This window comes from Andrena cerasifolii, chromosome 2, assembly GCF_050908995.1.
Source record: "Andrena cerasifolii isolate SP2316 chromosome 2, iyAndCera1_principal, whole genome shotgun sequence".
In the NCBI taxonomy this organism is placed as follows: Eukaryota; Metazoa; Arthropoda; class Insecta; order Hymenoptera; family Andrenidae; genus Andrena; species Andrena cerasifolii.
In genome coordinates, this window is record NC_135119.1 from 17,273,300 (window position 1) to 17,299,167 (window position 25,868).

The 25,868-nt window shown below is 41.4% G+C and overlaps 2 protein-coding genes across 2 annotated transcripts in view; one reads left to right on the forward strand and one right to left on the reverse strand.

The window, feature by feature from the left end:
• Positions 1 to 3,370, reverse strand: part of LOC143379015 (uncharacterized) — a 90,737-nt gene extending 87,367 nt beyond the window's left edge. Inside the window, 1 exon segment of the mRNA XM_076831262.1 lies at positions 2,768 to 3,370. Coding sequence (XP_076687377.1) covers positions 2,768 to 2,896 — 129 coding nt within the window. The 5' untranslated portion in view covers positions 2,897 to 3,370.
• Positions 3,371 to 3,659: 289 nt separating this feature from the next.
• Col4a1 (Collagen type IV alpha 1) overlaps positions 3,660 to 25,868 on the forward strand; it is a 28,555-nt gene continuing 6,346 nt past the window's right edge. The window contains exons 1-16 of the mRNA XM_076831261.1: positions 3,660 to 4,022; positions 5,159 to 5,201; positions 17,692 to 17,830; positions 18,351 to 18,476; positions 20,396 to 20,802; positions 22,028 to 22,162; positions 22,247 to 22,354; positions 22,900 to 23,121; positions 23,257 to 23,445; positions 23,516 to 23,632; positions 23,725 to 23,889; positions 24,045 to 24,347; positions 24,471 to 24,854; positions 25,148 to 25,354; positions 25,439 to 25,607; positions 25,686 to 25,813. Coding sequence (XP_076687376.1) covers positions 4,003 to 4,022; positions 5,159 to 5,201; positions 17,692 to 17,830; positions 18,351 to 18,476; positions 20,396 to 20,802; positions 22,028 to 22,162; positions 22,247 to 22,354; positions 22,900 to 23,121; positions 23,257 to 23,445; positions 23,516 to 23,632; positions 23,725 to 23,889; positions 24,045 to 24,347; positions 24,471 to 24,854; positions 25,148 to 25,354; positions 25,439 to 25,607; positions 25,686 to 25,813 — 2,862 coding nt within the window. The 5' untranslated portion in view covers positions 3,660 to 4,002. The remainder of the gene's footprint in view (positions 4,023 to 5,158; positions 5,202 to 17,691; positions 17,831 to 18,350; positions 18,477 to 20,395; positions 20,803 to 22,027; positions 22,163 to 22,246; positions 22,355 to 22,899; positions 23,122 to 23,256; positions 23,446 to 23,515; positions 23,633 to 23,724; positions 23,890 to 24,044; positions 24,348 to 24,470; positions 24,855 to 25,147; positions 25,355 to 25,438; positions 25,608 to 25,685; positions 25,814 to 25,868) is intronic.

Genomic DNA, 25,868 nt, shown 5'->3' on the forward strand with positions numbered 1-25,868 from the left:
TATACGAAGAAATTATTCGAAAGTATTCGAATAGCCAAATCTTAATATTTAAAGCAGAAAGTGTTTGTGTGTTTGTCTGTTGCCTAAAAACTTTCGAAAGGTAAACTCTGGGGTCACGAAATGAGTCCCAGCTCATGCCTAGCTAATCCAGAGGTTAAATTTTTTTTTTTTATAAAATCAGTATCTAAATTTTTTTATAAAATTAGTATTGGAATAATTACAGCTCTAATTTCTATTGATCTTCTATAAATTTCATAGAACCTTAAGTCCAACTTCCGAAAACGGCAGTGCTTATTTCTGAGGAACTACACTTGCATCGCTCCAATACATTCAGGAAGTCGGGTATGTGGAAATTAGACTTGATCATCAATTTACGAATATTCGTCTGCGACGAGACGCGAATTGGTTACGTAAGTGGTTACATTGTTGCGTGGATTACAGAGTGATTGTAAAAATACTTTGGTGTACATTATTCATAACCTCGGCTCTCAACGGTTTGTGACATCACGCACGAGCCACACGTGGTATCGAATTGTAGCGAGGGGGTTTAGTTTTTGCGGTTAGTGTGTGTATAATACCTACATCTTTCTCTGTTCTTCAAAGCACCGCGATCTCTATGTTTTCATAGCATTCTGACGAGCATCTATCGAATTAATAACAAACTTACCCGATCGTTTCTAATCCGATCTTCATTCCCAATGATTGAAAAGAACTGTTATCTCGTCTTCCGATATGATACGAAACTAATTTTCTTTCAAAGGAATCGAAATTCAGTTAACTAAAGGAATTTCATATAGACAAGGAATTTTACAACAAAAACTTGAACGCAAGGATTTGGAATTTTGAAATATGTTGTAGCACAGTGTAAGAATACTGTGTAAAGTCAATATATTCAGAAGAATGTCTTTTATTGCGAATGGGGGAATGAATTCTCCTAGTGTATTTTAATCGAGGAAATTTGCACGCTGCTCTCGGATTACGAGAATAAATTTCCGGAAGTATTATACAGATTGATAAAGTAACTTCTCAGCGAACAGTTCGAAGCCGCGCACGCAAAAATAATACGACCCATATTCCGAGGGCGGTTGAGAATTCACTGTGGCGTACGGCACTGAGTGCGCTCGCTGAATGCCATTCAACGGAACTTAAATGTTTTATGTCAACACTAAAACGTAGTATCGTATTTCAAGCAATTTAGTCTTTTGGAGGAATATTCAGCTTTTCGCTCGTAAATGTAACTTAATGTACTTCAAACTTCAATTTCCTTCCGAAGCTATTTTATGCTTACTGAACACGACGTGGGAATTCGAAAAACTAGAATTTTGGAAATTATTTGACACCATAATATGCAACCAGAGATTCGAGTCAATTTAAATTCTCGAAGATATTTTGAAATATGTTATTGTGAAATTTCAGTAAGAACTTCGTTGTATATTTATCAAAATATACCCCTAAATTAATTGAAGTACACCTCAAATAATTATACATGCCTTAATGCTGTCAAGGTTACCCACTATTGCGTAATCACCAAATTTCGAATCCCCAAAAATGTATATAGAAAAAAGAGGAATTGGATACTATACCAAAGTACTATAACCCGACAAAGGTATATTATTATTTTATTCAGAAGAATTTCTACCAAGAATTGAAGCTTGTGCTCCAAATCGAAGTTACTCTGATGACGCGTTGCTTCCAATAAAAAATAAATAAGATAAAAAGAGACTGAAAAACAGTTGCCATAAAACTTTTCCGTTGGAGGAGCAGTAAATTCACGATTGTCCCCAAAATTCTGTTTCGACCGGTTGCGAACAAGACGTTTCCAAGTTGCTGCCGTGGAATTGCTCGCGATAAGATCGCGGATCATTGATCGTGGATCAGTGGCGAATGCGTGGCCAGCGTTCCCACGCGATATGGAGTGGGCACGAGCCACGGGCTGCCGCTCGCACTTACGCTCCTAAAAGCAACTTGAATCGCTCGAGATGCGCGGGACGTTGCGTCGTCTTTCGGTAAATTGTTCCTCACCTACGTTAATAAAACCGTACCCACGTTCGTCGGCCGTCCAACGATCGATTTCTAGGTCTCGTGCCTCGCGAAGGAAAGACCGCGGATCTGGTATTTAGAGTGACGGAGATAACAGCAGCCTCGGCAATCAACCGGAAACAGTGCCGTCTAGTTAGTTCAGGGAACTTCTCGCGTGCCAACATTAATCAGCCGCGTTTCGCGTAGCGAAAATTCGCGATAATTCCGCTGGATACTTTTCTCCCTCCCTGCCCCTATCTCGTCCCGTGCATTGCTTTCCCACTTCTTACGTAACAGCTGAATAACGCGACAGTTTAAGCCGCGATCGCTCAACACCACGAGCATATTCACCATCTATCAGTGGCTGTCGGACAGCGGATGTACACGATCGCGTAGCGGGTCGGCCATATTGCGAGTCAACCGAAAAATGATCCGCGCGATTGAAGTTCGGAATGAACTCCCGCAGATATCGGTTAGCGGTAGATCCAAACGAATAATGTTTCAGCGGAGGGACGTCGAATCGGAGCGCATTCTGAATATCTATGACAGTTACTACCTTCCAGTCACGAGAGCACACAGGCGACGGCAGGCCGAGCAACCGGCGTGAAAATGGAGCACTCTTTCGTTACGATTAACCGTGCCAAGTCCACTGTTTCAATTAAAACCGCGATCCGACAGCGCGGTGTACAAGGGCCCTTTATCTACGAACGAGCGGTACGCGGTTGGTATATTACAAGGAGTCACTCACCACAGCGTCGGTGACCGGTATCCACGTGACGACCAGTAGGGCAAGGACGCAGGTGACTCGCAGGACGACCGGGAACGGACGTAACCCGCTGGCTGCGGTGGTTGACGTTCTCGCGGCCCTAGGCCGCATCGTGCTGGTCGCTTCTCCTCCTCCTCCTGTCGCCTCCTTCTCCTTTCTGTTCCCAGTTCCTTCTCTCTTTTCCCTGGTTTACCTGTGCTCTACCTCGGGCTGCGTGCGGCAGCCCTCAATATAGCGGACGCCGATCGGTCTGGAGCCGTTGGAATGGTACACGGTGTCTCGGTACTCGGTGTCTAATTCGGTTGGGTGCCGTGGCCGCAGGAAACGATGCGGCGGCTGGTCGGCCAGCCTCTCGACGCAGCGCGTGTCGAAGGGCCAGACAGACGGCCCGGTTGGCCCGTCCTCCCGATCGCTCGCCGCTCCACGCAGGCAGACAGGCCTAAGTCGGCGGCGGAGGAGGCGCTCTTCTCTCTTCTCCTCTTCGCGAGGCTGTATCCTTGCGCGTCCAGAGCCCGTCACGGCGGCGGGTAGATGCTCCCCTCTCGCCTCTGCTCGCTGGATCGGTCGGTTCGCGCGAGCGGAGGAGACCTAGAGCGCGCGATCGACATCGGCTGAGGCCGCGCAACAGTCCTCGTGCGACGCGCGACCGAGCTCGCCTCGACCTGGTCACCAGTCCTCTCCTCCACTCTCTTCCCTCCTTCTCTTCCTTCCTCTTCTTCCTCTTCTTTGGCCGTTTCTCTTCTTAACTTCCCTCTCCAGCCACCGCTTCCTTCCCTTCCTCCCTTCCTCGGGGCTTTCGGGCTTCTCCCTCTGTCCTTCCTTGTCGCGCCCTGCCGCCGCGGTATCTTCTGGTCCCGCAGTTGGCGGAGGCTGGCTGGAGAGTTCGATTCTCTGGCCGCTAGTGGAGAGTGCAAGCAGGGGAGGCAGGACGAAGAGTGTGAGAGAGCACGGGTTCTCGCGGAAACCGTGGAGAGAAGCCTCTCTCCCGATCCTTTCGGCGGAGGAATTCTAGCTGGCGTGGCTCGACCGCCGCCTCCACCTTCCTTCCCTCCACCAGAGTGTTCATTCAGAGCCCTCCCTGGATGGGACGGTTCACACACCACGTCTACTCGGTGCCGGGTTCCCCGCGATATTTTGTGACTGCCTGTCTGTGCGGTGCTCCGTGTTAGCCTGTGCTCCTCGACTCCCTAGGCCCGCCGCGGAATAGGGAGGTCGAAATGACCCGGTTGGGATTGCGGTGAGTTGCTGCGATTCATCTTGCTTTTCTACACCGACTTTCCTTCTGCTCTCGCCTTTGCTCTTTCGTTCCGGCGTTCATTTGTTTTTTTATCTATCCTCCTTGCGCCTCTCTCCTGTCCCTCTTGCTCTATCCTGCCGTGCCCTATCTTGGTTGCGTTGCTGGTTCGTCAACCTGTTGTTACGTCAATGATCGCTATATTGCGTAGACACGTGCGCCAGGTGAGCGCGGTAGCCTGCGCCGCTGTGTTCTCTGCCAAAGTCACACGGAAGTGTCCTTTCGACGGGACACATTTCCTCGATGCCCCCTGACCGAGGCTGCTGTACGCTTGAATAAACCAGTTGTTTCCTTCTCGTTGCGCGGCTCCCTATACGCCTTTCTGCAGTCAACCCGCCGAATCCTTTCATTCCTCCTCTCGTCGTGCTTCCCGTTTCGCCGCTCTTTTATTTTCGCCGGACCTCTCTGCGCGTGTTCCCCCTCGGTGCACGCGCCGCAAGTATTTCCATGACAGACGGAGGGGACACTTTCAACCCCCTACGCGCGTTCCGACGGCACCGTGAGTGGACTTCAAGGACGAGGAACGCGTGTGCTTACAGTCGATTATCCTTCGGAGATACGTCTGTCGGTTGATTCTATTTCCTTTGCTTTTCGCGTTCGGTGCTGCTCGTTTCAAAAATATTTCTCGCGTTTCTTGTACGCGGCCGAGTGTTTGGAAAATTGAACGCGAAGAGTTCTGAAAGGATTTCTGATAGGATTTTAGTACCGAATTGGTACCCTGGAGTATTCATTATTTCACCTTCCTTAAAGCTTAGAACCTGACGTCCCTCAGCTTTAGCTGCTTCATTTTCATTAACAGGATGGGTATCTAATAAGCCATCGTACACATAAAACTGCTATTCGTACTGTACTCGATTCCCCTGCAACATAAAACTTTTAATATCCTTTTCTCATATTTACTTTTAATATTCCATAATTCAGAAGCAAAGCTGTCAAGTCTCTCAGTGTTTTCCCTGTGATTAACTCCACCCCCTCTCCCCATTAAATCTTCAAAATAAACCTCAAATCTACCAAGCATACTCGTAGTCCGTCGCAAGTTCCCTGCGTCATAAAACGACCGCTCTAATTTCTTCTTCCAGATTCGCCGCGTCCGCAGTCTTCCTGGCCGGGATTGTCAGTGGGGTACGTATCAACGTTCTTCTCGACTCTTTAAGCATCGTTTTTTACAGCCACGCAATGCACGTGCATCCGTAGTTGCATCGCGCCGATTACGAGCTAAAAGCCTGTCTGAATCGAGGGGATCGCGTTCCGATCGCGGCATTCTGCGGCGCGTGCGGTTTCGGCCTTCCCCTTTCGCCATCGCACGGACGCGCAAAGTGTCGACGGGACCGGCGAGGGCGAGGAAGCTCGGCCCGCAGGCCGGCAATCTTCCGACAAGCGTAACGCGACGGTGTCGATCGCCGCCGCGATTAGATCATCGGGGGCATCATTATTTCTGCGTGGTTCCGAGGAGTTCGTCGCGAGGCGTGGGACTTGGGACGTCTTTGGTTATCTAGGGCAAAGGGTCGATGGGGATCTGAACAGTTACGCGGAGCTTCGTGGGTGAATTGAAGGTTTGGTGGAATTTCAGGGATCTCGGTGTGGGGTAATAGGATGGCCCTTATTTTCAACCTGCGATTTGCTTCGCTCTCACCCCCTAATATGGTTTCATTTCATAAAAAAATAGTCCTTGAAAAAGATTATTGCAATCGGACAACAGAAAAGTGTGTCGACCAGGTCTCAAAGTTTAGAATTCATCAGTGGTTTGAATTTTAAGAATTTCTGAAAAATGGTAAGCCCTATCGGAATTTTGTTTAAATAACATTAAAAGAGCATTCAATTTTCTACAATTTAGTGTATATTAGCGTGTGAATATAGACAGGTCCGCACTACGCGCGTATAGACAATACGTCACTCCGTACAGGTGGGGCGCGCGAAATGCGGACCTCTCTACATATATTCAAACGCTATTATCTAAAAAATGGTTGGGAGCACAACAAAATTATATATACAGTAATTGTAGAAAATTGAATGCTCTTTTAATATTATTTCAACAAAATTTCGATAGGGCCTGCCATTTTTGAGAAATTCTTCATAATTCAAATCATTGACGAATTCTAAACATTAAGGCCTGGTCGACACACTTTTCTGTTGTCCAATTGCAATAAACTTTTTCAGGGGCTGTTCTCTTATAAAATGACACTGTTCTAGGCGATGAGAGCAAAGAAATACAAAAAAAATTCGACGCGCATAAATAAGGGCCACCCTAGTGGGGTAAGAGGTGACAGGTGGGCTTGAAAGGTTTGTTTGGGTAGGTAGGGTTGAGGTAGGTTTGCGAAGACTGACCAATGACAGGTTGCCTACTTTCTTCTTTCTTGGTTGCGTGTACTTTTAGTGGGGTAGGTCGATGTAAGTGCAAGGGGAGTTATTCAAAGCCGAATGAGTATTCAATCTGAGTAATCAATCTACCTGAATGTACTAATGTCGAATCGAACCCTCTGAAACCTGCTGTAGTAAATAATAATTGCTGTATAATTTTACAGAAGTTTCTGCGTGACTCTTCTACCATAAATTATCATCTTCCCACACCCAAGTCGCAGTAATTCGTGGCACGCTAACTACAAAACAATCGTGGTTTCATAGTACAAACACTTGCACCCCGGATCGATTCTGGCTTTAAAGCCAAGGCACAGTTTCGTTAAACTACTCCAAAAGGATGTTCTCCAAAATGTGACCAGGCAATCCGAGGAGATCGTTCTGAAAAATTGTTCTTCAAATCGTTATGCACTACCACTTTGGCGAGTTGCTTGAGAAGATCGTCCCACGTCGAAGAACCCGAATCAATGGAATTTTGATCGGTTGCCCCGAAAAGTCACCTAGATGCACGTGCGCAGTCACTCTTCCCCCCTCGACGATCGTATTTACGCGCCGTGTACGCCGAGGACATTGATAACGCGAGGATCAATCGTGGACGCGATAACAGGCCCGCGAGCTCCAGCGGATTTGTCGCTGGTGGACAACGAGAAGGTGTTAAATCCGAAATAGGGCAGTCGGCTGTTAGCGGACCAGTCCGCCTACGAGGCGTCGGGTCGTAACAGCACGCACTGTAATTTTATTACTCTACGTACACGCTGTACTTGTGCGTACATGCACGCGAGCCAGCTTAGTCACTATTGAAAATAGTTCGGAATTGACTCCGTCTTGATTGCCATCGTCTGGCGAGCTTAATCGTCGTTCTTAGCACGGCTACGTTCGCCTCTACGTGACCTGCACGCCGGAACGCGGTCTGGTTCCTCTGACTCCTGTACGCTCCTAAATTGCACCTAAGAATTTCTGAAAATCGTAAGTAAACAGTAGGCATAGAAATAACGTTTGCCTTGGTACCCGCAACGTAGGTGCAAATCCACGACGAGACAAAAATAATCCTAACTCGCATGGGACTTTAATCTCGTGAGACAATATTTCAATTATTTTATTATTTTCTAATTATTTCGGCAGTAGTTTCATGACAGTAGACTCCAATGAGACGAGTTTCATGATATATCTTCAAAAATCTCTACTCTCGCTACTATTTCCATTGTTTACATTCACTTGTTGCTGAGATTTTTATTACGCAGACTCATGTAAAATCACATCTTGGATTCGCACCTTAAGGAATGTTCGAGATATGTGTGAATACTGAATATCTGGTGATAAGCCTTTATTAGTTCTCGATTCACTATCATTCATATTCAAATCCCGCATTCAATTTATAAATTTCTCAGATCGTAAATAAACAGCAGACATAGAAATCACGCTTGGCTTGGTTAATGGGGGATTAATAGAATGCCAAAAATTTGACGCTACGTGCTTATCAGTTCTGAATCCTGGTTATCAATACTCGCATCCTAAATCGAATTTGGAGACGTACCTATAAGGTGTTTTGTGGTGGGACATACCTGTGCATACATGTATCACTTCTATTTTCGCTTACTTCAATAGTTTGGGTCCCTCGCAATGATTAGCAAGTTCCTTCAGTAAATTCGCCAAATGGAAAGTATTCGTACTGTTCGCCCGAGGCCTCAGTTCGTAATGTTCAAGTCGTGACTTACGATGGCACAGAATGATACTCGAAATGTATACATATACTTGTCAGTCGTTTGGATGCTCCAATGATACAGAATGTGGAGTAGTGATGTAGGAAATTTTTTTTTTAATGACAGGATACTTGATTTTTGAAATTCGAGTCGCACCCACGCGCAAAGTGCCCGTGTTTCGAGCTTTGGATTTACACGAGTGCTCGACGACGCGTGAGTCGCAAAATATTTAATCACGAGACGGGAGTGAGTGAGTTGTATCACAGCGAAAGTGTTAAGTCAGTGGAACGAGTTTGCAGAGCAGTGGGATTAATGATGAACGTCGCGTGGCCAATTGCACGAAGAGCGCATCTAAAGAAGACATAACTGGGGAAGATAAATCGCGAGATTATAACGCCCGCAATGTAATGAGACCGTAATTTAAAATGAAGCTGTGGTTATCGATAGGAGATTAATAGGAAGGAAATAAATGGATACTGGCATGACGTTAGACCTTGGTACATGATACCTTAGTAGGAACGATTCAGGATCATTTTGTCAAATCCATATTCCACAGAATAATATTTACTATTTTCGTAAAATATCAACGTTTATTAATTCTTTAGATATGCACGTGTAGAGATACTTATACAGAAAATGATTAGAAAAAGATGAGTAAATTAAATCGGAGTGAAGTAAAGTAAATTGGAAGCAAGGAATTTATTTCTGGAAAGATTACTTCTCCAACTTTTCAGAAGCATTTGCTGCTTGCACTGTCTATAGAATACATGTGAAAATAAATTTGGTTTCCATAACTTTAATTTATTTCCTTTAAGAGTTCGGATTAGCTTGAATAGACTTTTTTTTTAAGGAAAACTGCATTTGAAGAAGAAAGTGTAGGGTTAGGGAATTATATAAAGTTCGATGGAGTTTCAGAAATTTACACAGCTGAATTACGATATAATTATTTTGGCAGTCAATACTGGGGCTTCTTTAAAAATAAATAAAGCATTATATTCTGATTAACTTTTAATTCTTTTATTTAAATTGGTGTCGTTAATTGAAATAAAATATATGTTCGGCTTTGTTTAATTCATTTTCAAATGTTTCATATTTTTCATTGATCTCAAAACAATTGTATGTATATCTTCAATCGCATATCTAAGTGATAGGAACTAGGCTTCTCTAGTTCTAGACAATGAGCAAATGCTTCACAGTTTCTTGAAAACTATTTTCCGTCAATATTTCTTTTATATAAATTAATTAACTGATTTTATTTCTCTTTGTTATCACAATCGAATCTGGGATTAATATCAAACTATCTGGCTCTAATTGTACTTAAACAGATGATGGAGTATATTAAAGAGGCCTTTTTAGTCATTGAATCACATTATCTAAGCCCGAAGGTGCTGTTACAAATTGTAGTCATACACTATTTATCAAACTCTGAAAATTTCCAGGCATATAACAAATGAATAGAAGTTATATCCTTGTATTTCCTAATAATCAATCTTCAAAGAATGCTTCACCAATTTTTGAATATCACCTAGACAACCTGGAGCACTCTGTCAACAAAACAAATAATCATACACCTGAAATTACTCACTCAAATCAAAACACCAGAACTTCCACAGTGACATCAAAATGTAAACTACGTTAATATCTTTCATACACCGTTACAAATCGACAATGGCTAACAGCAACGTGACATTATCACGCATCCACAGAGAAACAGAGAAAACGAAACAAAAACCAGGAACTAAGAAGACACTTTCGTTCACAAATCATTTTGCCCGACGCGACTAATGCTGCCATTCCGCGCTGAAATTGCAAGTCTTCCTCCTCGCCACGTCAAAACGTCACGCGTCTCTCCACGCGTAGTGCCTATTTACATTTTTTCGTCAGACGCGTTCACACGAATCGTTTGCCAGCGCCCGAGCGTCAGGTTTATAAAAATTGCTGGACAACGAATTAGTGGTCCTACGGTCCACGTCCAAGTTAACGTCCCTCGTTAAAACGCAGGCCGGACCACTATGACTGGCCAGCGGAGAGACCGGCGAGGAGCAGCAAGCAAGAGAAGAAGAACACAACGAAAGGGGAGAAGAAAACGAAGAGGTAGAAGAAGAAGAAGACGACAAAGGGAGGAAAGAAGGCGAAGAGGAAGAAGAAGAAGGTCGAGGGCACGCGAGAAGGAAAAGGCAGCAGAATCGGCCCCGAGATCCGAAACGTTCCGCGGTGACTGGTTGCGTAATCGGGAATTTACGAAGGCGGTCGAGATACGCGATAAAAGGGACAATTCTTGAACCGTCACGAAAAGAGATATCCCCCTATCTGAAATAAGAAAATTAGGCTTTCGTTGTCAGCTTCGTTGAACGAAATTACTGTCGTCGTTGAGCGACGCGCGTGGACCGAGCTTCTTAGTCGATGTAGATATGGAAGGATGCGATATGGGGACGATTCTACAATTCTCAACCGGGAACAATGGGGATTGTCCGTTTAGTACGCCATATGTCTACGAAATTCCGCTGTTGGACATTGGAAATTCTGCGTTGTACTCGTCGACGTCCATCACGTGTGCTTAAGATCATTAGAAGCCTGGGAAATATACTACGAAGTAGTATACACGACGGAGTGTGTTAATCGATACTAAAATATATGCATAGAAGATATTTATGTTATCGAGGATCAATGAATGATTAAGAAATCTGATAGATATCGGTGGGAGACTGAAGTTGGCTTTAAGAGATGTACATAGGTAGTCAATGAAGTATCGAGGGAAAATGTAGAAAGAAGATATCGCTTCTTTATCGGCTTTAATGTTGATCTAAAGACGGAGGCAGAAGTTTGTTTGAAAGTAATATACAGGTGCCATAAAATAATTTATTGCTGTCTAAAATAGGAGAAGTGAAATAGTTGCTTGAATAAAACTGGACGGCATTTAAAGTGCACTATCGGTTATATAAATTCGTATGGTCGTATAAATTCTTGTGAATGCATATTGCCAATTTTGAACGGAAGAAATCTTAGTTCTATTAAGGGGTTGTTCCGGTCTAGAGCCCATAAATAGGCGATCTTTAGGAATTAATTAAAGGAAAACTACTGCATATAATTTAATGGGATTTTTTGTATCGTATTAAGGATGTCTTACGCTATAGAAGTATATATTTTGCTTTACAATTAATCATTGCAGACGGCACTGGGGAGTCGTTAAAGTCGATGCGTGAAAAAATTCATCCAAATCGGTGGAACCGGTAGCACCTAAACCATTTGTCTGAAATACGAAAAACAACGCCAGATTATTAAAGGGCATGAAACTCGCTCGTGGACTAACCAGAAAAAAATGACAAAAAAATATTTTTTTCAGAAAATAACCACCCTTGAAGTTTGAAATCACTTTTTCCCTATATTTTTCGTCCTTTCAACGCCTTTAAAAATTACAAATTTTCATTTTTTTAAATTGTACTGGTCTATCCGCGAGCCAGAAGTATATTCTTCAAAATAAGAAGAGTTTGAGTCGAATCGGATAATAACTTTTGGAGGTACGGGTTCCGCCGATTTTGAGAGCACTGTTTCGAGAAAAACGCGTTTAAAGTTTTACGTGAGCGCCGAGTGGCCGGGTGTTAATTTTGCGAATTTCAAAAAATCCTTTTAAACACGTATCCATTAAAGATTTTTAGACCGGAACCTCCCCTTAATTCGAGTGCAGTCATCGGATTTGGTTTAGAATAATTTCATCGAGACAATTTCAGCAGAAGAGCTGACGAGTAGCACAGTGCTCTTAAAAGATCCAGACATAGTTGTTTGGTAATTAGCAGTAGGGCATTCCGTTTGACACGATTAAAACGTACATTTTCCTCTGTTTCTTTGAGAAGCTACAGTAGTTCAGTCTCCAGCGGCGTGTAAGAATATAGGTCATGCAGGGTGCACAAATTAAACATCTACTTTGTCTTTGAAAATAATGGCATCGGAGTTGAAAGCTTCATTCCACGTAACTCGTAATTGCTAGTTTAATTAGCACAGGCTGCCCCTGCAATTTTCGGGACAGCGCAAAAAATCATGCTTTGTTGGGCAATTTTTTCAGAGCAAACGCGATTAAATACGGATTGCACCGGCTAAAAATGAATTTTCTCGTTTTTCCGAAGCTAACAGCCATTGGAGTTGCTCGTTTTTACATTCAGCTCCCAATTTCGATGTAGGAAATGTTTATCGAAGCGATTTTTTAATCAGCAACCGAAGCAAATACTATAATACGGTCCCGCAATTGCGAATTGTAGGGCGTCCCTTTTTGTTGAAATAACACGCGTGCCTGGCTGCCACATAATGCGATGGAATAAATTTAATGGTTTGAAGATCCAAACGTAAATGACACGCTAAAGTAACTCCATAATACCCTTGATTCACTGTTTGGAAATAAGCGCATTATCGAACGATAACCGCACCGTGCTGATTTTGTATTCATAGCGGTTCTTTTACCCTGGAAACTTCAACATAACATTTATAGAATTCAAGCCTCGTATAATTATTTACAAAAGACAGTATTTTTTACTTTGTACCCTGAAAAATCAAAATTATAGAAACTTTAACCTGAAACAAGTATAATTTGTCAAAATTTGAATCGAAATACATATATGATACGCATTAATTGCATTTAATCGATCGATATATAATAATTAATGTATACATAATTTGGTCCCACTCAGTAATGCGTAGACACGCCATATTTGATTTTAACTTCTAATTATGGGTTTAGTCGAGACGAGAAAACGTGATTGTAATTATCATTGTATTTTCCTCATTTAATATTCCTTGTTATTCATACGGTAGAAATCTCCCGCGATATGCCTTGCCTCTGATGCGCCGAGGCTTGATGTTCATTCGAGAAAGACGAGGCAAAGTCAACCCCCCTGTGACGTAAAGAATCATTTTCGTCGTTTCTACGGACGATTAGAAACGTCCGTATGAAAACCTTGTTGCCGCTGCACTGAATGAAGGAAGTGTAATCTCGTATATATTTTCAGCAGTGATGTCAGTAAATCTGTGTCGCGTTCAATAAGCCGCGAGGTCGCCGCGAATTATCGTATTATCGGCGAGTTTCGTGTAATTCACGGTGAAAACTCGAGCGAATCGAGTGACGCGCGAGTATCTAGGAATAATCGTATGAAAATTGCAACACACACGCTCGGTTTATTAATATCGATCGACAGTGAGCGACTAAGATCCCTCGAGTCATTAGCGCTAAACAATTCATTACTAAAACGTTACATCCAAGATACGGTCAGCGCTATAAATCTACGCTCCTCATTCGAAAATAAATTACACGCCGGAGTGTAATTAAAACTCTCATTGATACTCAATTTGCGCCGCACAATGGAAGGCCAATTAAACGTCGACGCAGAAGCGCGCGATTAACTACCTTCGATGTCAATAATTCCGCACATTTCGGTTACACAAAGACGCTATATATAAAAATATCAAGTAACAGTAACTTATTTTCAAAGCTTTCGATTATCTTCATTTATTACACATTACATACAGACAACATTTGCAAACATTTATTATATCCATAGCAGGTGCTATTCAATACCCATGTGTGTAAATAATATCAAGCTCGCGAAAGATACAATAAATTAATGAAATTGAAACATTGAGTGTCTTCAGGAGATCCTTCGATTTCTTCGCGCGCATCTTCTTCTCTTCAGAGGGATTCGTTAGACTTTTAGATTCCAGATCAGGTGGGCGTGACACCATTGTGGTACCGCTCGATAAACCTCGTTTCAACATCCATTCAGTGTTTTCGGGGAAAAAGTGCAGCCGGTTGGTATCGCTGGCGTGTTAGAGGTCTACGGAAACGAAGGGCAGAAGGGAATCAGAGAGAAGCAGAGTACGGTGCATCATTCCGAAACGATAACGAGCCGGCTATCTCCCCGCGCTTCCTGTCAGTGCGTGCCATTCCGAAACGTAAAAAGGATAAAACGTGAAAACGAGGGCAAGACAATGACTTTCCGCGAACAGGATGACGCATCGCGCTGAATCGAGCCAATCTGTGTATTATGCCCGCCGGACGTGGAATAAGGGCTAGTCCAGAAGATGGAGGTAGCAATTGGCCTGCGGATCCGATGAGATTCCAACAGGCAGGGTCCGACGAATTTATAAAATTCAGACCGTTTAATCGGGGCTGGTACTTTAGTGATGGATTCGAGATGTCACGCGTGTTTGGAGCCACAAGGAATTTCAAGTGATACACTAATGACTGGCTCTGGCGTGTTTTCACGTCGAGGGATCTGTATCCTATGATATTTCCAGGAAAGCATTGAAATTACTGTCCGATAAGCAAAGTAGTCCTCGAATGTTTATTTCGAAAAGAAATCAAGCTTGAAGTTGGCTTCGAACAAATTTTCTACGTGATCCACAGAATGGGCTATTTTTTCACACTTCATGGACCTCAAAGGGTTCTATAGTAGTAGTTCTATGTAGTTATATAGTACAATTTCTATATAGCAGTATTGTACTACAGTGATATTAAATTTATTTTATGCAAGATGTAGATCATTTGGTTTTTGTAGTTATTTACCTTTTTTTTTTATTTTTTGAAGCTTCGTTTCTTGATAGTATGAGTGTACAATTTTAGATGGTTTATCACAAGTGCAAATGATATTACTAATTGATAAAAGGTTAGGAAATGTTTCACTTTCGTTTACTGATTGCTCGCTCTCACTCATCAGATTTTGAGTAGGTGGTACAGACTGACGTTATTCCTTCGTAATGTGACAATGTTAGGAAATACAGCTTTTTTAGATGGACTTATGTTTTTCGCTACTCTAACGTAACTGAATGGGGTGGAAGGCTGTCGTGTGCTGAACGGTTTCGGCAGGGTAGTAGAAGGCTGGGTCAACATAGACCCAGAATTCGCCGTGCGAGGGTGAGGAAGATCAAAAGAACAATCGGAATTGTTTTTAGCGATTATTCTAAAAAGAAGCAAAAATAAATTTGAGATATGATACTAGATTCAGAATTTCTTATAAATATGGAATGCGCGTGACTTAAATCGTGTTTCAATGTATTCCCAAGGAATTACGGCAATAATGCTTCTTTTCCCTAATTTTCTCAAGATTTAAGGTAACACAGTTCGATAAAATTTGAGTGTTTTTTTCGGACTTGTAACATTCAATAGCCGTCTCTTATAGGTTTCTGTGCCCTGAAAACGAATCCGCAAACCGTTTGGCGCCATCACCCTCAGTTTTTGAGAAATTCGATTTTGAAAAATACTGCAAATTTTCAACTTTAAACATCGTTTGTGGAAGAAATTATTCTACGAACCCTCCCGAATACAACGATATAAGTTATTAATGCATTGTGAACATTTAAATATGTTTAAACAACGATCAAAGGGAAACGAACACCCGAAATGCACCCATTTTTGCAGATATCTATCAATTTATTTCCAAAACTGAGGGTCTAGGAGAAAATCTGATTACTCCACGCGTTGCAGCAGACATTTTTCCTTCGGAAAGCGTCAACAGAAGTGGCAAATCAGGTTTTGTCTTCAATACAGAAACGAAATAGTTTGGCAAAACGTGCGCCGTCGACAGTGGTAGTCAACGGTGGCGCGCGATCCACTGCCGCTCAGCGATCCACAATCGCTTGACGCGCGTGACTACCACTGTCGGCGCCGCACTTTTTGCCAAACGATTTCGCTTCTATATTGAAAACAAAACGCGACTTACCACTTCTGTTGATGCTTCCCGAAGGAAAAATGTCTGCTTCAGCGAGTGGAGTAGTCAGATTTTCCCCTAGACCCTTAGTTTGGAAATAAATTGATAAAAATCTGCAAAAATAGCTATAAAAAAAGCTATAAAAAAAAAACAGCTATTGAATGTTACAAGTCCAGAAGGCTGTCGAACTGTGATAATTAAAACAATTGATTCATAAGCTACGAAGTAATCACATTAAAATACATTTATACTAAAATCAAGTATTAAGCAATTTATGATTAATCTGCAGACCGTTCATTAATAAATTATGAAATGGGAATAGCACGTTGCTTGATTGCCTAATAAGGTAATTAAGTAATATATTACATGAACGTCATTATTTAATGAATTTATTAGAATAAAATCTTCCTAGTCGGTTCATGTTTCAGTTGACTTTCTTCTGCACATTGTATTACAGTTTTGCAATATTTATAGCTATACGAATAAGGCAAATTATCAATATTTCGCGGGTTAAAGATGAGACACGTTTCGGCACAGAGAATCAGAGCTGATAACTTATCGACAGTTGATGCAACCTCAGAAGCATTAAGGAGTAAGAAGATCCTTCTGAAAACACTTTTAATCTCTGTATCTAAGCATTTGATACATATGTATGCTTAGGTGTGTTCTTTTCGTTCCACGCGAATACTTTAACGTAGCTTACTGTTTGATACAAGCAGGAAGAGTTGAATAAAAACTTTCTTCGATTATTTGTTCCTTGCTTTAAATAAAATTTTGGCCAAATTTATTATTACGACTTATGCTTCGTACTTTGGAATAGATTCTTAAGCTGCAAGAGAATATTTGATCTCAGTTTTCAGTTTTCTGTAATATTCTAAGTTTGATCGTTTCGTTTTGAGTTAATGTGTCGTCACACAATTTTTGTAAATTATCTCGAGTGCCAATTATTTGGTTTTTAGAGAATAATAAGTTATTGCGTTGTTGGTAAATGTGTTTTATGTCTATATTTGAATACTTTCTTTCTTATGAAAATTGCTATACACTGGTTCAAGTTTAAAAAGTTTAATGTAATTTATGCGCACAAATTACTAAGCATCTGACTTCATTAATGTTTACGTAATATAGTTCAATTACCTATGTTGCATTAACTGCGAAATGAATATTTTAAACGATCTTCACAAGGACTCTATTTCACTTTGGATTTATCTCTAGGTTAATGATCGACACGCTTAGTCGGTAAAGTAGAGTCTAGATCTTTCGTACGTCTCTCATCCGTGATCCAGACCTCGGTCGATATATTCTAACTACGTTTTCGCACCGATTACTGAATGAGTAGGCAAACGTACTGTGGGTTACAAAATCGACACAGGTACCTACAATTTTTAAATAATCTCGTTCCATTTCGAGTATAATTAAACTTATACATAAATACAGTTTATTAACTCTGTGGTATTAGTAAAATATGATCGAATTGTTCCAAGTCGCTCGAATTATTAAACTATGACGTTCCAATTTCATTAAACAAATTGAAATTGTAAATCCCTATTATACATACGTGTGTTATAAATTTGTAATGAAGAATTTATGAGCCCACATTTGTATGTTATTCTCTTCTTACCATTATCCTGGAACACCCTGTACACCAGGAAACATAATTTATAAATGTCTAGCTTCGTTCTAATAGGATTATTATCGTGTATATAAGTAATTAAATATTAATATTATTTCGGCTTGTTCGTGAATGGGCGAAAAGTATAACGAACTTTAGTATTCAAAGAAGAAATAAAAATAATAGTATTATTCATTTTTTTTTTATTTCGTTACATCTATATACGAGAATTTATATGCTGCTTTTTTTCACTTTAGCAATATAATCACACATTATGGCCGGCCAATCCTCCGCCGGTTGTTCCACTCGGACGAGGTGACATCGGAAAACCGAATAGTACCGATGACGAATACAACCTTTCCCCACGATGGAAACCCTTTCTTTCGAACAACGAAGGTAAGTAAATATTCATTTCACCCCTTCTCGAGTTCCTTTCTGCAGAGTTTTAAGAACTAACTACGCTGTTTCTCGGGAAGCTTAATTGGACAAATTTCGTTCATAAATATTTAAATAAGATCTCATATCGCCTTACATATTAACCTAAATCGCTATTTCTAGTTAACTACTTAGAATGTTTATAGTGAAATGAACCAGTAAAGCTTTTTCAGCTGAAGATAGTTACAAAATCTTTCTGAAATTCCCCTGCGTATCAAAATCTGTGAAAAAATTCAATTAGTTCTTTGCTTTCTTCCTTGATACCTACGAAATATTATTTTACTACTTTCTTGTCTTTTCTGTTCATTAAAATTTTTCACCTCGAGAAGAGGAAATTAATGATTTTTTTCGAGGAGAATTTTCTGATGATTACGATAAGAATTTTATTGTTTAATCGAAGAATTTTATTATGTTCCTTCTTCGTTTCTTTGGGGAAACTGTCACTTATGTTATTTTAAACAATATTGTTTTTTATATTCAGGTTCTGAGGAAACTGACAGGCGGAACTCGGATCCTTACGATGATGGTCGTAATTACGATGATAACAACCGATACCCTGATGCCGGTGAATATGGCCACCGATCTGGAGGATCTCAAGATGGATATGGTAACTGAGACATTACATGGGATATCCATTTCAATTATATCATTCGCTGTAACCTATGCAGTAACACTAAATTATTAGCCCACTATTTAACAGACTCATGAATTGTTTCGTTTGATTAAGTATGATTTGCTGCTAAAGAGATTAATAAATAATTTCCCTTCTACGTTACATTCGCATTAAGGTTTCTAAAATATTTAAGGTCCCTTTCGTTGCACCATTATTTAAACGATTTTACTTTTACAACTTATAGTAACTTACAAGGGAAGATCCCGAACCCGAAATTTCAAGAAATTCTGAAACTGTGAATATGTAGGGTATTTCCTCCTGATTACAACGCAATTTTTTTTTGCTACCTATATTCACTCTAAGGGGGTGAAATTAACCCCTGAAAAATCGGCTATTTTCCGATTTTATTTTGTAACTCGCGATCTGTAAGAGATAGAAAAAAAGTTTCAAGACAAAAGTTACTTCGTTTAATTAGGGCTATCGTTTGGTAATTTACAGTTCTTACAGTTCGCGAGTTATATCAGGAGGAAATCTCCTGCATATTCACAAAGTCTCAGAATTTTTTGAATTTCCGTCTTCGGGATCTTCCCTTGTTAGAACAACAGATAGCACAGATTTTTTTTTAAATATGTAACGTAAATATTGCCAAAACGAAATATTATCAATAATTCGTCGCATTCTTTGCTTTTGTGTACCGCTTTCTGTAGAAAGTTTTGTTGTACTGAGTTTGACAATTCGTCGATAAACCAAAGTAAAATAAATTATTCGGCGAAATATAAGTACCCAAGAAATTAAATAAATGCAAATACACGATTACTGGTATCCAAACGATGGTTGCGAAATTCATGGTGTCGGTCATTAATATTCTGTGAAGAAAACACGTTCATCTTCTTTTTGCTGCAACGGCTTTACCGCAATACTGTGAGATTTACGGATTCAACTACATACTAATTAATGAGATCGTTTATCTTTTGCCTTTGCAGTGTTGTGTAATAGTTTCCTATTAATCGATAACACCACCAGTTATGTGCGCGCGCAAGTTTATGGTATTCCATAAAATTTAATGACCCGATAGAAAATTGAAATTCGAATGGGTATAAAATTTGCTTCGCGCAACTAAAGGGATGGCACTTCCATGATAAGACAGAGAATGTCATTTAGAATCAAATTTTCTTTTATTTATAAATTCGTAAATCTGCAAACACATTGTTATGTATAACAAGCATCTCAATGTATTCTTTTATTTTTAAACATGTTAAACAGTTTCTGAGCCCCCTTTTTCTAATCTCAGCTAGCATTCCAATAACGGCCCCATTATCCTTTACGAGAGTTTTGAAATACATTTATACTGTTTTATATCGATAATGAGAATGTCGTAGAGCAATTTGTTCCCCATCACTTATGAGCTAATATCGCATTTAACTCTTCCGACTATACGTCGGTATATACACCCCATTAGTGGGGCCTGAAATATCTTTTTACGTTTAATTTTAATCCACAGGCACTCTTTATTTTACAGCCCAAATTTTACCAACTTCTAGCAATTATAAATATTCTTTCTACAATTAAACTGTTTTTCTGAAACTGTTGATTAACAATGGAACTAGTAACATCCACTTGTAGTGCCAGTTTAATGAAAAATTTAAAAACGAAACTGAGAAATATTCACTTTTTTAGTATAAACTTAATAAAGATCAGTTTTTACAAATAAGCGATTTTTACAGGTCCGATTCCAAACAATAATTTTATCTAACAGATGTATCCATTCCCCCTCGATTAGGAATCGATGAATATCAGACGTACTTCCTCACAGATCCCCAAAACATTTTCAAGCATCGATTTAATTATTATTCATTCCATCGTTTCATAATCGATCGCTTGAATACCACGAGCAATCATCTCTGTCTGCCCAGGGGGTGGAGATCAAGGGTCCTACGATCAAGGACAAGGGCGAGGCTATCCAGATCCTTATAATAATCAAGAGGCCAGTGATCCTTACGGAAGATCTCGAGGTTATGAGAACACTTACTCCAGAGGTGGCGGAAGAGACGGGGAACAGAGCTCCAGAGATTCTCATGGCGCCGGCTACGGAGAGAATCGTGGATCCGTGGACGCTTCTGGCCGTGTAGATCCTTATGGTCGAGGATCGACTAATTATGGTGGACAATCACAAGGTCAAGGAGGGTACGGAGCAGCTGGAAACTCGGAAAACTACCCGAGCAGCTATTCAGCTGTACCAATACCTGGACAAACTCCACCGAAGGGTTGCTCAGGCTCCGGTTGCTGCGTGCCAAAGTGTTTCGCTGAAAAAGGCTCCAGAGTGAGTATTCAGGGCAAATAATAAATAATAATGTTGGGGGTGTGTCATGAACCTTAGCAGGTGATGAATGCTTGACAGGAATGAGTCTTTGCAAGGTCGAATAATCGCGTAATGGAAGGACTGCGGTTTGTACAAGCTGCTAGAAATTTTCAAATTTAATAACTTTCTTTATAATGCTTAATCAAAGCTCCAATTTATCTGTACAATTTTGTATTTGGGTATACAGTTTTCATACACGAATTTGTAGGAAAATAGATTAACATTTGATCGGAAAAATTACGAAAAACTTACAGTCTGGGAAATAGATTTTTTCTGGAAGCTATTTATGCAGCTGAATTCTATATCCAGAAGTATACAATTTTGGCTTTTAAATCGATTTTCTAGCTTTAATATTTTCTGAAATATTCGACTAAATATTTTTCTCACCCCCAAATTTGGAGGCTGCTTTCACCCCTTTAATATGGTCATCAAAATTGGCGGTGGTCACTTCGGGGACGTTTCATTGTAAGTAGAAAGGACTTTTTAGGAAAGGTATAATCACGAAGGAGGAAAGTAGGAGGGATATGGTGGTTCATCCTCTTTTCTAACAATAAGTCTTGAATTGTTTGGAGTTGACAGATACATAAATTTGTCCTCTATTTTTGGTGTCTTTTATTACACTGACAATACTAATTATTAATCAAAGTTACTGAAACAGGATCTCGATTGTCACCGAACCCTGAAATTGTGAGCTTAGAAGTTCCGATATAAGTATTTTACCAATCTTGACTTACTCAACTTACTAAGTACACACCTTAAACCTTCTGGCACCTAAAATGGTGGAATTGCATTGTCACATATTTTTCACAGTTGACTACAATTTGACAGGAAAATTCAATTAATTTCATTACAGTTATACCTGTCGATAGTAATAATTTTTTTTTTATTTAAATAACAATAATCGTGTAGCCAAAATAGACTAAGTGAACAACAAAATAACATTTTGCTTTTATTGAACACGTCTACAATTTATTAATGTCCGTGTTTGTCAGCACTAGTTGCTCAACGAGTAAACGAATCATTTTTTCTTTTTGAACAATTAATCGTCTATAAAGTTTTCGTTAACGTCATTTTCAATATTGCCAACATTCGCCTCGCAGTTATAAGTGTCTTTCTTAGCGTTATACAAGATATTGATGAAACACCGTGATGGAAAACAATTAATCCAGCAAACATATGTGTATAGGGTCCACCAGGTACCTTCGGACCACAGGGTCCGAAAGGACAAAGAGGATTTCCCGGAGCAGAAGGTCTGCTGGGCCCAAAAGGACAGAAAGGCGATCCTGGCCCTCAAGGACCATATGGACCAAAGGGTGATAGAGTATGTGCCATCGTGTATTCGTGAAGCAATCCAAGATATGTAATTGTTGCATGTAACAGTTCTAATTGCATCATTCTCCAATAGGGGAAAATGGGTATGCCTGGATTCCCTGGTATAAATGGCGTCCCTGGAGTCCAAGGCGCACCAGGATCTCCTGGTCTTTCTGGTCGAGACGGTTGCAACGGAACTGATGTACGTATATTGCAGATACATAATTGCCATGCAATGTTAGATATATTCGTTAAAAAAAAACTGAAACTAATAATTAAATAAACGACTTTATTTTCCTTTCTGCCCTAAATTCTTGAGTTACATACTGGAAAATTGGATTAAATTATATAATCGAAAAGGAAAGCTTCGTTTGTGTTTGAGCACTAAATCACTCCTATAGAATGTTGTAAATGCAAATCGCATTTCAGTTAAATAAGGATTATTAACAAGTTGAGTGCCGTTGGCGTGGTGTCATGCCAAGAGGGGTTCGCATTCTGCTTGTGCACGGTTTTGTCGTCTTTTCACGTTGATGTTTTTCGGAAAGCATCGAAGATTTACCCTGAAAGTAAATCCAGCAAGGAGTTGGCCTTTTACGCGTTGTACAAACCTTTCCCGGCAGAAGCGACCGCTCGGAATGATCTGGTCGACTTAAAGAGACAATTTTTCTCAACCTCGTGCCACTAAAAGTGTGGAAAGTCCCTGCATTTTCTAAACGGGGTTACATTCAAGTACTCTATATTGCGTAGGGTGAACCTGGTCTTCGCGGTCTTCCTGGAGAACCAGGTCCCCGTGGTTACAGAGGTCCTTCTGGTCCCAAAGGAGATAAAGGTCAATCAGGATTTGCTGGAACGTTCCCAGTTGGTCAGAAAGGTGAGCCGGGCATTGACGGTGTGAGGGGACCACCGGGGCCACCAGGCTCTCAAGGAGGTCGTGGATACCCTGGACCAAAGGGTGAACGTGGGCCTTACGTAAGTATATTTGTATCACTGTACATCACTCATCTCTGTCGTTTGTACTCTGACCACAATTGCAAATGTATGTCTGATCCATATGTAATACAGGATGAACTTTAAATGAAACGGAAATATTAAATTGCCATGTAGGGTGTACCTGGAATATCAGGCCCAAAGGGAGAGAAGGGAAACATGGGTCTGGGATTTGAGGGTCTGAAGGGTGACAAGGGTCAGAAGGGAGAAGGAGGACCTCCTGGTGTACCATCCCCTCAATTACCGTTCGAAACGGTGCCAAAAGTGACAGGTCCGGCGGGAAAGCCTGGAGAGAAAGGAGACAAAGTGCGTCAACAGATATGAATTACACCTGACTCTTAGCAAGCAAGTAGGCTAATTTCTGTTTCTAACATAGGGTGATACGGGATATGACGGGCCGAAAGGTGAAATCGGTCCGCCTGGAGATTACGGTGTACCGGGCAGTTCTGGTGGGAAAGGAGAGAAGGGTCTTCCTGGGGCTCCTGGTATTCGCGTACGTACATTTGGCATCGAAACTTCTCGTAGTCGTTAATTCAATCAATATGCGACGTAGTGCAAACTGACACAAACATCTGCCATATACAGGGTAGGGATGGTTTCTCTGGTCCTCCAGGTCCACCTGGACGCAAAGGTGATCGTGGTTACGATGGATTAGATGGGCTTAGTGGTCATCCAGGTCTGAAAGGAGAACCAGGTGGAGATGGGCCTATGGGTGTTCCAGGATTACGAGGACCACCAGGTCCACCCGGAGTGAGTAGCCTTAATCGAATCGAATCAACACATTGTTAATAGTTTGACAATATCTCTGAAACATGCTCATCGTTGCTTGTTCCAATCTCTTCGAACTGTGCTCTGCATTTTAATACGTGTTGCGATTCGAAGTGATAAAGCAAGTTCATCTTCAGGGCGGCAAGGGCACACCAGGTCCACCAGGACCAAAGGGACCACAAGGGTTCCCAGGTCCCATTGGGGCTAGGGGCGGAGACGGCTACCCAGGAGATCCAGGTCCGAGAGGCCCAATTGGTGGGGTAGGTGGACCTGGGTCGCCCGGTATCCCTGGTCCTGAGGGATTGCCAGGGGAGAAGGGAGGGAAAGGAGAGCCTGGCATTACAGGATTTCCAGGACCGACGGGACTCCGAGGATTTGACGGGCCACCTGGTCCACCGGGTTCACGTGGTCTGGCTGGAGAAAAAGGAGTATCAATTGTGGTAAGTATCAGCTTTAATGAAAATCATAAACGAAGACGGATTCGAGATCCAAATATTGTACATCGCCATTGTTGTTATTTTTAATATCGAAACTGGAACAATGTTAAATGATTATTGATGCAGGGCCCAAAAGGAATGGATGGGACGCCAGGTTTAGATGGAGAAAAAGGGCAGAAAGGAGAACGTGGTTATGCGGGTTCACGTGGATATCCGGGAGACTCTTTAGACGGAATTCCAGGATTGCCTGGTGAATCTGGTTTGCCAGGAGAGCCGGGTACTTCTGGAAGGGATGGTATTCCGGGAGCTGCAGGAGCGCCGGGTGAGAAGGGAGAAATAGGTGGACGCTGTCAGGATTGTTTGCCCGGACTACGGGGACTTAAGGGTGATCGCGGTTTGGATGGCACTCCTGGTATTCCTGGGCCACGAGGACCACCTGGAGAACGAGGATTTCCTGGAGAAGCTGGATATGATGGACTCCCAGGACCTATTGGACAACCAGGTCTACCGGTAAATTTAAAAACTTTCGTACTTAGGCTATTTTTAAATGTTTGTGAGATATTTTACAAACTAGTACTGAGGATATTACCGAACTGTAGGTGCATATTAGCACTGTGTGTGTCCATATTGAAATCTTAATACGTGCAACTTATAATAGTGTTCGATTGAACACATCAGAAATCAGCGTTTAGTATTACTAGTAGGTAAATGACGAAGTAATAGATATATGCAAAACATATAGAATGCAGAAAGAATAAAAAGTAAATAACGATATTATATTATTGTCTATACTTTATTTACAGGGGAAAGATGGCACTCCTGGTTCACCAGGTCCCCAAGGAGAAGCCGGTGCACCGGCGACATTTTCATTGGGCAGTATTCGAGTGGAAAAGGGTGACAAAGGTGGACGAGGTGAAATTGGTGGACCGGGCCCAGTAGGCCCACTTGGCCCGCGTGGAGAACCGGGTAGGCTTGGTGTTCAAGGTCTCCCGGGAATTAAGGGTACTGCTGTAAGTGATGACTTAACACTTTTTTTATCGTCTTTCTCGTGATATTTATTACTATTTCTTCAATTTGGTAACTATTACTTCTAGGGAGATCGTGGCTTCCCCGGAGAAGATGGTATTCCTGGCAGGCCAGGTGTCCCAGGGCGAAAGGGAGAGAGTGGTATCAGCGTAAAAGGGGAATCTGGAGAACCAGGTCGACCCGGCTACCGCGGGGAGAAAGGTGAACCTGGTTTGGATGGAGAAAGAGGCGAACCCGGTAAGTTATCACTTATGGAATCTACATATCATTTAAACGAGCACATATTAAGCAGTTCGTCATTTGTCTCATAAATAGGCGAATGCCCACCTCTGAATCTAACCGCGGGCTTCAAAGGTGAGAGAGGGTATACCGGCGAGAAAGGAGCGCCTGGTCCACAGGGAAGGGATGGGTTAAAGGGTGACAAAGGTTTACAAGGCGATTCGGTATGCATATATCCCTGCGTTATTATAATAGTGGCCACAGTGTACAGAAAATAAT